This window comes from Coffea eugenioides, chromosome 8 (genome assembly GCF_003713205.1).
Source record: "Coffea eugenioides isolate CCC68of chromosome 8, Ceug_1.0, whole genome shotgun sequence".
Lineage (NCBI taxonomy): Eukaryota > Viridiplantae > Streptophyta > Magnoliopsida > Gentianales > Rubiaceae > Coffea > Coffea eugenioides.
This window is the reverse complement of record NC_040042.1, coordinates 11,161,689-11,176,707: the sequence shown is the minus strand read 5'-3', so window position 1 is coordinate 11,176,707 and position 15,019 is coordinate 11,161,689. Positions and strand designations below refer to the sequence as shown.

At 34.7% G+C, this 15,019-nt stretch overlaps 1 protein-coding gene across 1 annotated transcript; it reads left to right on the top strand.

Annotated features, from left to right (window-relative positions):
• The first annotated feature begins 13,065 nt into the window (after positions 1 to 13,065).
• On the top strand, positions 13,066 to 14,737 carry LOC113780245 (probable 2-oxoglutarate-dependent dioxygenase AOP1). The gene is made up of 3 exons (XM_027326054.1): positions 13,066 to 13,436; positions 14,063 to 14,384; positions 14,492 to 14,737. The coding sequence occupies exons 1-3, from the start codon at positions 13,066 to 13,068 to the stop codon at positions 14,735 to 14,737; spliced, it is 939 nt and encodes a 312-aa protein (XP_027181855.1).
• The last annotated feature ends 282 nt before the right edge of the window (positions 14,738 to 15,019 follow it).

The following is a 15,019-nucleotide window of genomic DNA, read 5'->3' as shown; positions in this document are numbered from 1 at the left end:
TCTTTTTTTTTACGGGAAGACTCTCCCCTTTTTTTAAAAAAATTACTAAAAAATTTTTTTTTGAAATTTTTTTATATAACTTTTTTTATTATTGAGAAAATGTATTTTTGAAATTCAAAAGTAGGGATTAATAGAAAATCAATAATTGTTCTTGAGGTTTTTTGAATACTTACTTTTCTTGCGAACATGACGCAGGCACGTCATGAAGGCACGAAATCTAGAGCTTTCCAAGTTACTTGACGCGGGCACGTCATGAGGGCAAGAACCCCTTCATACGTCATGACGCGGGCGCGTCATGTCACAGGGATGCCTGTGAATCATCAAAAATGAAAATTGAAGCCAAAAATCAGTCAAATCCAAGGAAAAAAAAATATATTTAAACTAACGAACAAAAATGAACAAATAACTAAAAGAAATTGGGTTGCCTCCCAATGAGCGTCTTTCTTTAATGTCTTTGGCCAGACATTATCATGTTTTGTTCATGGAGGAAAAAATCTTGTGGCTCGTCTTAATGCTTCATCCTCTATATAGTCTTGATAGCCCTCGTAAATAGAGTAATCCTTGAGCACACGAGTTACGGGCTTCCATGGACTAGTAAATGGCGCCAAACAAGTCATTGATAATTTGCATTCTCCACTCACTCCTCCCTCACATGCATTTATTGGTCCAAGATATCTTGCCATCGCCATTCTTAATTTATTCCTGTCATGAAATTCAAGATTTTCTGGTATAATAAAATCAATTTCATTAACAGGAATTGAAAAATAACAGTCAAGAGAATATTGATTAAGGAATGGAGGAGATGTCACTGCATTTGGAGGTTGTTCACTGGATTCATTCACTTGGACGGGTTGATATTGGGGGCTCATTTTTTGCACATCAACTTCCTTTTCAACTGCATCTTTAGATTCGTCTCCTTGAAACTCTTGCAGTTCCATGTCATTTAGCCGGATAATTGCACTCTCGTCTTCTTCAAGGTTGATATTGGTTTGTGAGGGCAATTCTTCAAGGTGAGAAGCTAATCGCGCTATCCTGGATGTCAATTGGTTCATTTGATCCGCCAGGTTACGCATGCTCGCTTGTGTCTCCTGATGAAATCGATATGTATTAGTAGCAAATAATTCAATCAATTCCTGAAGAAACATACCTGACATGGATAATGGTTGTTGAGACTCTTGCTGTTGAAAATCCATTGGCCCGGTCGCATAATTAAAATTGAAATTATCCCAATCCTTGATCATACCTGTTTGGGTAAGGGTCATACCACGTTTGAAATCGAGGTGGAAAATCTCCAAAAGTATCAATTGGAGCACTTAGATTATCTTGAAATGCGGTGCATGTGTCGGTTGAATAACCTGAGTCAAAATAAGTTCCACAATTTGCAACAGTCCATTGATCATTAGGAAAAACATGAGTCTCATAACCCCATTCAGGAATAAAATCCAGTCTATCATAAAATACGGAATGTTAGCAGTCATAAACTATATAAAAAAAATAAGAGAAAAATAAATTAAAAATGAAAACAAGGTGAAGTAAAAAAGAAACAAATTAATCTGGCACCAATCCCCGGCAACGGCGCCAAAAATTGACAGGTTGTCGGCAGGTGCAATAATAAAACCTGCTCAAAAAAAAGTAATTTCTGTAGATAGCGGTGAGTAGGGTCGAATCCACAGGGACTGGGAGTAATTATTTTTTTTCAAATTCACAATGACAAGGGGGGTGTTTTTATATCAGGGGTGACAATTTAAGCAATTCAACTAAAAGTAAAATAATAAAAATAAAATAGCCAACTAGAAATTAAATAACAATTTATTAAAATCAAATGAGCGATAATTAAGGATCTAGCCAAGAAATAACTTCAGTAATGGTGCACCTAATTGATCATTGAAGCAAAGGCAATTCCAATTATTTATCAATAAATATGTTATAACTACCAAACAAGCGATGACAGTCAACCCCTCCTTACTGTGTCGGTGATCAAGGTACGCCCGTTAATCACTGCTCTAATTGAGAAATAATTCTAAGTACGCCCGTAGAATTTAATTCCCCAATTGCCTTACGTATTAGAGGAGCTCTATTCTAACCAAATAACGCACAATCAGGGTTATTTCAGATTTGACCGCATATCTCCCTGACACAAAGCCAATCATGCCAGTTATCACTATTTTGAGACAATTAAACAATTACGGATTTAACGTCCCAATTGATAATAGATTATCAAATTAACTAATTATCCGGATCCAAGACAATTAATTAATTAAACAATCATAAACACTGTAATCAGGGAATATGCGAATACCAATAAATAAAAAGAAAAGATAAAATTAAATTGATCTCACAATTTTTAGGCGAATCAAAGCCTCCGTTGTTCCTTGACTAGAGCGAAGAAATTAGTTCATACACAATGAGGAGCACTCACACGAAACGGAAGGGATAGCCGCAGACATTGTCTCCAGTTTCACTGATTCAATTCGTTCGAATTGAAAAAGAAGAGCCTAGACTACAAAGTATGACCAATTGTTTCCCTTGGTCTGGACATCCGCAGGAAGCAAACCACAAGAAGACGAAAAAGGAAAAGTCAAAAGCTTCCCAATCCTTTTCTCATCACATTCACGGGAGAAAACCAAAAGGGAAGAAAGGGATACAAAGGAAAAGTCAAAAAGAAAACAAGCCTAAGCTACTGAACGGAGAGTTCTCTTTCAATTTCTATCTAAATCCTATTCTAATGCTCTCCTTGTGCGGCGGCCCCCTTGCGGAGAGGACGAAGCCTCTGGACGCCTCCCCAGGTTTGCTTTCTTTTTCCTTTTTTAGTTGCTGTCTTCGGTCAAAATTACCAAAAAGGTCTTGCATCTTCTTGTTCCAAGAATGCCCTTAATTGTCTGCTATTTGAATTCTTTCCCGATGACTGTGAAATTGGCCTTGATTGTGATATTTTTGTTCTACTCCCTGAAATAAATGTAAATTACGAAAAGTGAGTAGAATTTAATAATTAATTCACATCAGGTCAGGTAATAGGGAAAATTAATAATAAAATAAATGATATAATTGTAACCTATCATTTCTTTATAAAAGTCTCGATGTAGGATACAAAAACACACTCAACAAGTTACCCTCATTTAGAGTTGTTAATACTATTATGCAGAAGCAATTGAAAAATTCTCCATTGTTTATTTGTTTATTTTCATTGAATCTGTCACTTCTCCACCAGCATCTAAATGTTAGAAAACAGTAAAAATTAAGCACTAGGTTTTGTTACTACAAATGACTATTTCAAACGAATAAACTAAATCTTTTTCTAGGTGCAAAGGAAAATTTCAAAGTACAAAATACACCATTTCCCCAACACCAAAGAAGAAACTAATCTGCTACGGACAAAGCAATAACATAAAGAACTGCAAAAAAAAACTAATGAAATTTATTTAAAGGTGAGAAAGAACTAAATTTCAGTGGTAGTGAAAAGTCAGGGAGAGGGGGTTCAGGCAATGTAATTAAACTATTGAAGACGCAAGTTTGGAAGGGGCGTTATGCAAATTATAATGCTAAAATGGAATCTCTAAAAGGTCAGCGTTCAGCATTCCCTGCCGTATACTATAGGTGTCAAAATAGGAGATTTGGACGGATTGAATTGGGTAATAGGTATAAATGAGTCAACCCATTTATACTCATTTAATTAAATGGATATAAATGAATAAGTCAAAAAATGAGTTGGGTAACCCAATTACTCATTTATAATATATTTATTTTAACTTTTTCTAAAATCATTTAAATTCATTTTTGCAAACTAAAATATCAATTTATACCACCCTTTGCACCCATCATTGGTTTTAAATATTTACTTATAATGCTCAATAAGCCTAACTACCAATTTTTTTCTATCCGTGCTCTATGTCGCAAAATTACATACTATTTAATAATTGAAAAATAAGAATATAAAAATTTGAATTAAGTACTATGAAAGTTAACATAAAAACTTAATCCAAAAACTTTGAATCTCTAGCATTTTTTTCGTGTATAAATCTAAAATTTCGTTTTGGAAAGGTAGAAAAAGGAGGCTAAATCTTGTCATAAATTGATAATGCTGAAAAATTAGCAAGTTAACAAACTACGAGAAAATAAAATGATAAATAAAACCAACAAATAATAATAAATGAAACAAAAGTAGTTAACATTATGACAAAATGAAGAATCTGCCAAAAAAAAAATTAAGCAGGATATCTATCTGCATCAAACATGCATCAAATATTTTTAAGGCTGAAAAATAAAACGTTCCACTATATACAAGGTTTTAGCAATATTAATGCATGAAAGTCTCCAATAATGAGTTCAATAATCAAAAGCGGGCCTCAAATTTTTTCTAAATGGGTGGATGAAGAGAGGAGGTTTGGGGAAGATAATTCTAAATAGGTTAATTAGGTTTAGTGGGTTACCCAATTATACCCATTTAATTATATCCAATTATACCCAATAAATGAGTATAATTAGGTAACCTATTTATACTCATATGTAAAAACTTAAAATACTCATGTTCAGTTATTCATGGATGAGTACGAGTAAATTTAGTTAACTGAATTTGTTTGATACCTATACTATATACCTACTAGCTTTTATTTATTTATCTATCATTGTATGTACCTACTACTGATTCCCCTTGCGCTTTTGTCATTCCATACCGTCCAGTTTTTTTTGTTTATCTTAGTCATGCTTTTGATTTTTTATACAAATACCAACCCCAAGCTAACGCAAATTGAACTGCTCCGCAATATTTTTTTGATAGCATGAGTTGTATGGTCCTTGACCAAAATAAAATAGTACGAAGTTAAACTTTAGCACTTTTGATTCTTTAGAGACCAAAGCCTTGCCCTTATCAAAGTACATAAATTTGACTTTTATTCAACATTTCCAGAATTTATCTCTGTGAATTAGGTTCATCTCTTTCACGTTTGTGTTTTGAAATTTAGGTCTCTAATCACACCATTTTTAGAATATCCACTTCTTAGAAATTGCTGGATTTACAGCAAAAACCAAGAAAATTTTGGAGAGGAGAAGCATTTCTTGTTCCTTACAAGTATTTCTTTTTTCGTTCCTTACAAGTATCACATTGAATAAATTTACTCAATAGTTTGTCTAATGAGTATCAAATGGCTCCTCATTAAAAAAGATTTAAGTTGTTAATTTGCTCGGTAGGATTTGAGTTAATTGGGCAAGCCTCTAAATATAACGAAAGCCAGAAAATATGTTTGTGTGCAGTTAAATGGTAAATTCAGGGTAAATTAATTGTACTAAAAGTTCTCGTGTTTACGGTGCATATAATCGAAAATAGTTGATTTCCGAGTTCTTTGGTGGACTAATGTAGAATCTTAGCTGTGGAATAAAATTCCGGAATGTTCTTTGTATCCTATAGTTATCCTCCCATCTTGCAATGACTTATATTTTCCTGGTTTTAATCCGATGTATTGGGATCTTATTCAAGAAAAAAAACAATTATTGAAAAATAAGAAATACAACAATTTAATGAAGTCATGCCAAAAACATAAATATGCGAATGATATACAAGTTTTTGACATGGTTTAACACAACTACCAAACCTATATCCGCTGTCATGTTCCATTTTTCGAAACAAAAAAGGATGCTATGAAAAAATCTAATCTTTTATTATTAGAAAAGAATCCTATATTTCCATACAAGAATATAACTTTAAACCCAATTCTACCATTTGTATAATTATTCCCACCTACCAAAAAGTCTCTCTCACCCTGTGGAAAAGCCTATATGGTTGCCTTCTATGCATCTTCTGAGCAAAAAACTTTAGTCCTAATCCTAACATTTGTAAAGCCTATGTGGTTGCCTTCTATGCATCGTCGGAGCAAAAAACTTTAACCCCAATTCTAACATTTGTATAACTACTCTCCCCTATCAAGAAGTCTCTCTCACCCTATGCAAATGCCTATATGGTTGCCTTTAGTACATCTTCTAAGCCTTGGTAAATGTATAAGCACAATAAGGAATGTAAAGGGTATTTGGAGGATGCAGGGCGGCAAGGACAACGAAGAAGTTAGTATTATTATTTTTTTTTTTTTGAAGAATTGGGGAAGTTAGTATTGCACGGGATTTTGACCAAAAAAAAAAATTTGTTGTGCAATAATTAAGTAGCTTGTAGATAGGCTAGCTGATTGGGTAGTGGTTGGGGTGATTGGAGTAGGTAATGTGTAGTTTTATAAAATTGTCAAATTACAAAAATTAAAAGAATAAAGAAATCAGAGACTTATTTTACTCATATTTAGAGTACTTCAAAAGCAAGAAGAAAAATTGAACAAGTATTTTAAATTCTTCAACTTGAACATACTTATATCATAAGAATAAAGATGCACAAACTATTGAAAAGACAAACTTATGGTATAAATAAATATTATTATTTCTGTTTTTCCTAACAACAAATTAGAAGTTAATTGCCTTCAAGCGAATTATTGGTATGTGCCGTGCAAGAAAGGCACAATCCTCAGAAGATATGCTGAATCATTTTCTTAGCAAAGATGACATACGTTGATTTACAAGTGGAAACGAAGCTCTATACAAAAGGTCCACCCCTCATCGTTTAGGACTGCATTAAGGAGCCATCGACACTACAAGAAATATATTTTTCAGTGACAAAAATTTATGTGACAACAAAAATCTTGTCACAGATAACCTAATTCAGTGACGACATTAGGTGTCATCACAGATGAGTACAGCACAAGCATAATCAGTGACAACATTGGAAGTTGTCATTCTCAACTCGTCACGAAATAGTTGGCGCGCATCTCATTTGATGCTGCGGGAAATGAATTTATGACAACTCAAGTAAAGTCGTCACAAACGCTCTCTCTATAGTGACAACATAACTTGTTGTCATTGAAAGTCTACCCGATTCCAATTTTGTGACAACTTTTTGCATCACTGTATATTACAGTATTTTCATCAACTTTCACTAATTCTACTATGACACCCTAATTTTATTTTTTAGCCCTCAATTCTTTTATATTAGCAAAAGCACCGAAGATATGACACCCTAATTTTATAATTTAGCCCCTATTCATTACGTATTAGCAAAATGCAAATGATATAATAACAAACTATTTTTAGATATTTGTAATTTTTGCTAAGTTGACATAATAGACATGTCTGAGCATAAAAATGTTTTCACGAATTGTTTGTATTCCTTATAACAACCCCCAAAAATCAATAACTGAAATAATTTGAAAAAGTGTAATTGAATATAATTTGTAGTCTAATGTTAGCACTGTGAAAGATTAGTATAACGTGTAATACATCATAAGTAATAATTATTTTCATATGGAATGGGTATATACGAAATTAAAATTATTCAGTAAAATATCTGTCGTGCAATAAGATTGAGAGTTGTAACACATTTAACAGAATATTTGATTACATGTTTCTTTTAATTTATTATAAAAACTAAGTAATAGACAAAGAGTAAGATAAGCATGAGTAAGAAGTGCTATACTGTATATAAGCAATTCTATAGTATTTTCATCAAATTTCACTAATTCTACTATGGCACCCTAATTTTATTATTTGGCCCCCAATTCTTTTATATGAGCAAAAGCACCGAAGATATGACACCCTAATTTTATAATTTAGCCCCTATTCAGTACGTATTAGCAAAATGCAAATGATATAATAACAAACTATTTTTAGATATTTGTAATTTTTGCTAAGTTGACATAATAGACATGTCTGAGCATAAAAATGTTTTCAAGAATTGTTTATTATTCCTTATAACAACCCCCAAAAATCAATAACTGAAATAATTTGAAAAAGTGTAATTGAATATAATTTGTAGTCTAATGTTAGCACTGTGAAAGATTAGTATAACGTGTAATACATCATAAGTAATAATTATTTTCATATGGAATGGGTATATACGAAATTAAAATTATTCAGTAAAATATCTGTCGTGCAATAAGATTGAGAGTTGTAACACATTTAACAGAATATTTGATTACATGTTTCTTTTAATTTATTATAAAATCTAAGTAATAGACAAAGAGTAAGATAAGCTTGAGTAAGAAGTGCTATACTGTATATAAGCAATTCTATAGTATTTTCATCAAATTTCACTAATTCTACTATGGCACCCTAATTTTATTATTTAGCCTCCAATTCTTTTATATGAGCAAAAGCACCGAAGATATGACACCCTAATTTTATAATTTAGCCCCTATTCATTACGTATTAGCAAAATGCAAATGATATAATAACAAACTATTTTTAGATATTTGTAATTTTTGCTAAGTTGACATAATAGACATGTCTGAGCATAAAAATGTTTTCAAGAATTGTTTATTATTCCTTATAACAACCCCCAAAAATCAATAATTGAAATAATTTGAAAAAGTGTAATTGAATATAATTTGTAGTCTAATGTTAGCACTGTGAAAGATTAGTATAACGTGTAATACATCATAAGTAATAATTATTTTCATATGGAATGAGTATATACGAAATTAAAATTATTCAGTAAAATATCTGTCGTGCAATAAGATTGAGAGTTGTAACACATTTAACAGAATATTTGATTACATGTTTCTTTTAATTTATTATAAAAACTAAGTAATAGACAAAGAGTAGGATAAGCATGAGTAAGAAGTGCTATACTGTATATAAGCAATTCTATGCATGTTAAATTTTTGAAACATGTTTTATTGTGTAAGTTTTATTGTAAGGTAATTTCTTAAATAATTTGTATATTGAGTTGTCCAAACCCAAAAAGATGTATATAGACACAAACAAGCACACATATATATATATATACATGCACAAAAAAGAAACCAATATCAAATAATTTATTTGATATTTATAGATGAGATTAAGGAAAAAAAAAAGAGATTAAGTATGAAAAAAGAAACCTGAAAAAAAAATTTGACCAGGGAAAAAAAAAAGAAAAAAAATGTATGAAGCTAAAGGTGTGAATCCTGGAATCTCAAAGATGTGCTTAGATGCCAAAAAAAAAAGAGCGCCAGTCTGAAATCTGAAAGAGGCGCGAGGCGGGTGGCTGAAATCTCTACAAAACGACGTCGTTTTTGGTTGTTCACACACAAACAAAAGTCTCGCCGCTTCTCTCTTCCAACACTTAGACAAATTTCATTCTCAGTCTTTCCTTCCTATGGTGAACTAACCCTTCCTTCCCGTAGATTCGAAATGCCGCTCGCCACCGTTAGCCGCTGAAGTCCGCCGCTATCCACCACCATCAGCCGCTGAAGTTCGCCGCTACCCAGCAACTTGAGCTTTATTCTTCAGCCTTTCCTTCACCCACTGACGATAGCCCTTTCTCCCCTCTATTGACCCGCAACCGCGTCGAGCTCTTTAGCACCAGCTCAGGTGAAGGAAAATAGAGGAGGGCTTTGGCAGTAGAACAAAACAGAGGGAAAAGAACAAAACAAGAAAAAAAGAACAAAATAGAGGAGAAAAAAAGGGCGGCGCACAAGTGAGCAAGAAAAGCTGAGGGGGAAGCCTGAGAAAGGGCGGCTAGGTTTTAGAGGAGAAAAAGAGAAACAGAAGAGCAGAGAAGCAGCTAGGGTTCTTGGAAGGGAGGCCTTGAGCGTGAAAAGAAAAAAACAGAGTGAAGGAAGAGTGGCGGCTGACGGGAAGATCAGGAGAGAAAGACGCGGCAACGGACAGAGGAGGAAGAACCAGGTCACCACCAGTCCGCGTCCGCTCTGCTGCTGTCTGCCATCGCCAACACCGCGCACAACCCTGGGCTGCTGCCGTTCTCTGTAACACTAGATGAAGGCTCTCGGACGAAATCAGACCTAGTCATCTTCCAATTCCAACTCACCGTCTTCGGCTTCGTCATAATCGCCGTCGCCACCGCTCAAGTAAGAGCACTATAAGTCGCCTCTTTTTCTTTGAATTTCAGTTCCTTCCCAAGTCCTCTAAGCATGTCTACCATGGCTTCGTTTATTGCAATTGCCCCGTTGATTGTTCAAAATTTTAGCATGCGCATGTTATATCATGATTGAATTTGAAATCCCTTGTACTTCTGATGATTTTGGGGCCAACCGTGGCTTCATTTGAGCAAAGAATTGCTGGAATTTTTCATGTTCGTTTACTGTTTGTTGAAATGCCCAAGTGGTCTAACAGCAGGCCGTAACAGGGCATTCGTTCAATGCTCATTGCTGCATTTTATCTTTCCCTATCCCTGTCTCAAGTTTTGGTTGATGAACTTGTAAATCTGATTAGCATATCAGGACTGCCTCTGAATTTCATAGCTTTCTTTCTAATAACTACACATTGTGAGATTTTTTTTTCCCCCGAAGGGTATGACATGCTCTGCCCTACAAAATGGGAGAAAGTATCACAAGTACTGCTGCATGCATATCTGCAGCCTTTGATGTGAACTATTACTTCTAGAAACAGGATTAGGACATGCCCAAATCCTGAAACTCTACCAATTTTTAGCAATTCATTTGCACACTGTAGTTCTTGAGTTTACATGCTTGATTCTAGAATATAGCATCAACAGCACAGGTGAGCCATAATGAAGAGATGAGATTCTTTGATAGGCACTATTAAAGGGAACAACTTTGTCTCTTTTTACAAAAGAATTGTTGCTTCATGGAAGAGCGGTTCATTGTATTAGTTAAACATATACCATTTTTTTCAGTTATGTCCCAAGCATTTGACTTCTGAATTTTAACCTGCCATTTGTTGGACAATATGATGAAAGTGTCACCTCTGCTTTGTAGCATAAAAACCAGGTGGTGAATGAGGAGCTATGGAACGAGGCGAAAACTTATGGTGACATCCAACTGATGCCATTTGTTGACTACTATAGCCTTATCACATGGAAGACTTTAGCTATATGCATATTTGGGGTAATGTCCTGTCTCTTTAAAGCTCATGGAAAGTTTCGAGTGCCTCTTTGACTTAAATCTTTTGAACAGACACAGGTTGTTTCAGCAAAATTTGTCATGAAGACAGACGATGATGCATTTGTTCGGGTGGATGAAATTTTGGCCTCCTTGAATAGGATTAATGTGAGCCGTGGTTTGCTTTATGGGCTCATTAATTCTGATTCACATCCTCATCGAAGTCCTGATAGCAAGTGGTACATTAGTCCTGAAGTAAGTTTGTCCTGAATGCATCTCATTCTGTGGTTAGTTTATTGTTAGGGCCTAATCCTTTTATCACTGAAAATCTATATCTGAGATTAGATATGCACATAATACTTTCTCATTCTGAAGTGAACATGTTCTTGTTAATAGAGATTAAGGAGTTTTGATGTGCACATAATATCCAATGTAAACTAGAAAGTTCTCTTAGAACTCTTGAACGTGGTTCAGTTGTACTCCACCACATTGGAGCTTTCTTGAAACAAAAAATATGGCGGATTGGGCTAAATGAATATATGCATTTGCTTAGTTGATCCTTTCTTTTGGTGGCGTTTTTGGTGTTTTGTGTGTTTTAGGGGGGGGGGGCAATGTAGATTTACATAGTAAAGCAAAGCCTATACTAGATACAAGTAGATCAGCAAAAACACTTCTGGGACAGGTCCCATTCCAGAGCTAATTTCCAAGGTTACTGTGTTAGTGGAATCTTCCACCAAGCTACTACCACATGTTGTATCTCATCCACAATTAATGGACCTCATAATACTGACAGCTGAAGTTGCCTAAGCTCTGAAGAAAATCTTTCAATAAATAATAAACTTTGCACCCCTAAATCAATTGTCATTCCATTTTTTAAGTGATCCACCCTAAAAAAAAAGTTGGTTTTTTAGCTTCCTGTTTCATCTGTGATCAAGAATAGTTAAAAGTTTGAGGTTCGGACATGCTCTTCATGAAAATGCAGAATAATAATCACAACAATGTTGTTTGATTTATACTTTGGGTAACTTTCGAGATTTTATAGTTGTACAAAGTTTAATAGTGCCTTTATCAAGCTACGCTTTTATTCTTGGTCCACAAGAAAGATTCAATAGAGAAATAGATTAGTTGTATACTTTCGTAGTACGCAATTAACTGTCAATGGTTTGTTCTTGCTTACTATTCAATATATATAATTTCACTTTATTTTTGTGTTAAGCAATTTACTTAGATTGCTATAATTTCAAATTAGAGTGACATTAGTTTTTATAATATGGTGCCTATCTAGAAGTGTAGTTCCAGTTTTAACACCAGTGCTCATTGCTTCAATTTTGGTAACGTGTAGGTTCTAACACGATTCCCAAGAAGAAGAAGCCAGTCATTGCTGTGAAGATGGTTTTTGAATTGAAGACTACAAGGCCTATCGTGCTCATGTTTTGTTCTAGATGGGAATCGTGCTCATATTTTTGTATAGAACTTTACTACTCTCTATTGTGGATGGGAAATCACTAGTATTGTAACTGAATGGCTTATTTTGGATGGTGCATGGTTTATGACTCATTTGAGGCAACATTTATATATATATATGTATTTGGGTTGATCTTCTATTGGAAATGAATGTTGGTTTTCTTTTCGTATGTTGGCTTTTTTTTTCTCCTTGGTACTCAATGAACGTTTTGTGATTGTTGGCAGCTATGTTGCGTAATTAACATTAGCTTATTGCTTTTTACAAAAAATAAATGACAATAAAAAAGTTGTCACTGCCAACAAGTTTTACTAGTGACACTAGAAAGTCGTCACTTTTTATGGATGGAAAACAATGACAACAAAAGTCGTCACTGAACGGAAGCATAATGTGACAACTCCAAGGGTTGACTATGACAAGAATTTAGCCAGCTTAGTGACAATAAAAGTCGTCACACAATGTACAACAATGAGTGACGACAAGAGTCATCACAAAAGCGAAATCGTTTGTGACGACTTTCAAAAGTCGTCACATGGACCCCCTTTTGTGACATAGAACTAGTGACAGCTCTGTGACAGCAGTAAAAGTCGTCACTGACTTTTTTTGTGACGACTTCTGAATTTTTAGTGACGACTTTCGCCTGTCACAGAAACGCAATTTTCTTGTAGTGCGACCATTGTTTTCTTTTCTTTTTTTTCCCCCCTAGAAATACTGATAAAAATTTTTGAAGGAAAAATGAGTTCTGAAGGCCCAAAGCTTCCCTTCATAGATTTCTCAAACCAAGAGCTGAAACCAGGATTTCCATTGTGGAATTCCTTGAAAATTCAAGTTCGAGAAGCCCTTGAAGAATATGGTTGCTTTGAAGCATCATATGACAGAATCCCTATTCAGCTTAGAAAATCTATTTTTGATGCTGTAACAGAGCTTTTTGATCTTCCATTGCAGGTCAAAGTGAAAAACTCAAACGGCAAGCCTTACCATGGTTATATCGGACAAAGTCCACTCTTCCCACTATACGAAGGCATGGGAATTGATGAAGCAAACGTCCTAGAACATGCTGAGAGCTTCTCCAAGGATATGTGGCCCGAAGGGAACTCTGAATTTAGGTACACAACTTTAAAGCAACATCTATTTTCTTTATAGAAGTAGGTGTGGAGAAAAATGCTTGGATTTATGATTACAAGGTTGAGGCTCCAAGAAATTAGAGGATTTCGGTTCAAATCACATGTCCCTATCTTCAATACTAAAAAAAATTAGACGCCCAATGTTATGAACTGTTGAGATCATGCCTTCAGGTGCTATTGCGCCAGGTGCATAAAAATTTGTTCCTTGTATGAGTAGGTTGTTTTTCCAGTAGGTAATTCGTCCATGCATAAATATTTAAGGCTGTTTTTCCAGTAGGTAATTTGTCCATGCAACCCGAATTTTCTTCTTTCTCTTACATCTCTTGGGGACGATTACTAATGAATTGATTGCAGTGTCCTATAGTGTACTTTATTCATGAAGAGTATCAGAAGCCAGGAAGGGTATTTCTGCATTCAAAATTGGCTCTAAACACAATTCGTTTGTGCGTGCGCGCGTACGCCCGTGTGCATGTGTGCACATGTGCGTGTGTATATATATATATATATATATATATAAGATTTTACTTAATCAACCATATGTTAAAGGACTTGTGTTGCATTTTACTCAAATATGTGCGGCTCACTAGTTGTTTTACAATTTTCACTAGCAAGACCATACAGAATTACGCAGAGCAACTTAGTGAATTGGATCAAATGGTGAGGAAAATGGTTTTGGAGAGCTTGGGAGTCGAGCAATACATTGATGAGCACTTGGAATCTACACACTACCTTCTTCGCGTGATAAAGTATAAAGGGCCTCAGACAAATGAGACCAAACTTGGACTGCCTTCACACAGGGATGCTAACTTAGTCACCATCCTGCACCAAAATCAAGTACAAGGATTGGAATTGCAGAAAAAGGATGGGCAGTGGATTGATTTCAAACCCTCACCGAACTCCTTCGTAGTCATGATTGGCGAATCATTCCATGCAAGTCTTTTCAACAAATTTTGTTCCGTTTATCGTAGTTTTCTGAATAAAGAGACCTAAATGAATAAACTGGATATATTCATTTAAAGAGACCTAACTTTTTGCAGGCATGGACGAATGGACGCTTACATCCTCCTAATCATCGAGTCATGATGACGGGAAATGAAGCAAGATACTCTGTCGGTCTCTTTTCATTTCCGAAAGATGGATATATGGTCAAAGCCCCAAGGGAGCTAGTAGACGAGACTCACCCATTACTTTTCCAGCCCTTCAATTGTCCCGAGTACCTTGCATACATCTACAAGGGGGGCAAAAAAGTTTACTCTTCCTTTAAAACTTATTGTGGTGCTTAAGCATTGCAATTTAAATAGGACATCTGAAACTTGTATTTCTGTCTATCATTTCAAGAATTTGTAAGACTTGAATTCCCAATGCAATTCCTTTTTTTTTTTTAAGTTTCTTTTTTGATACCTAGTCAGTAATTTTCTTCTACTTTTTCTCTATTGCCTCGAATTGTCTGAGATGCAGAGTGGCAATTATGCTATTTTTGGTTAACAATTCTGTCAAATTTAACTTTGCCTTTTCCTTGTTTATTTCATTATTAAACATTCAAATTACATAGTACCTATAATGGT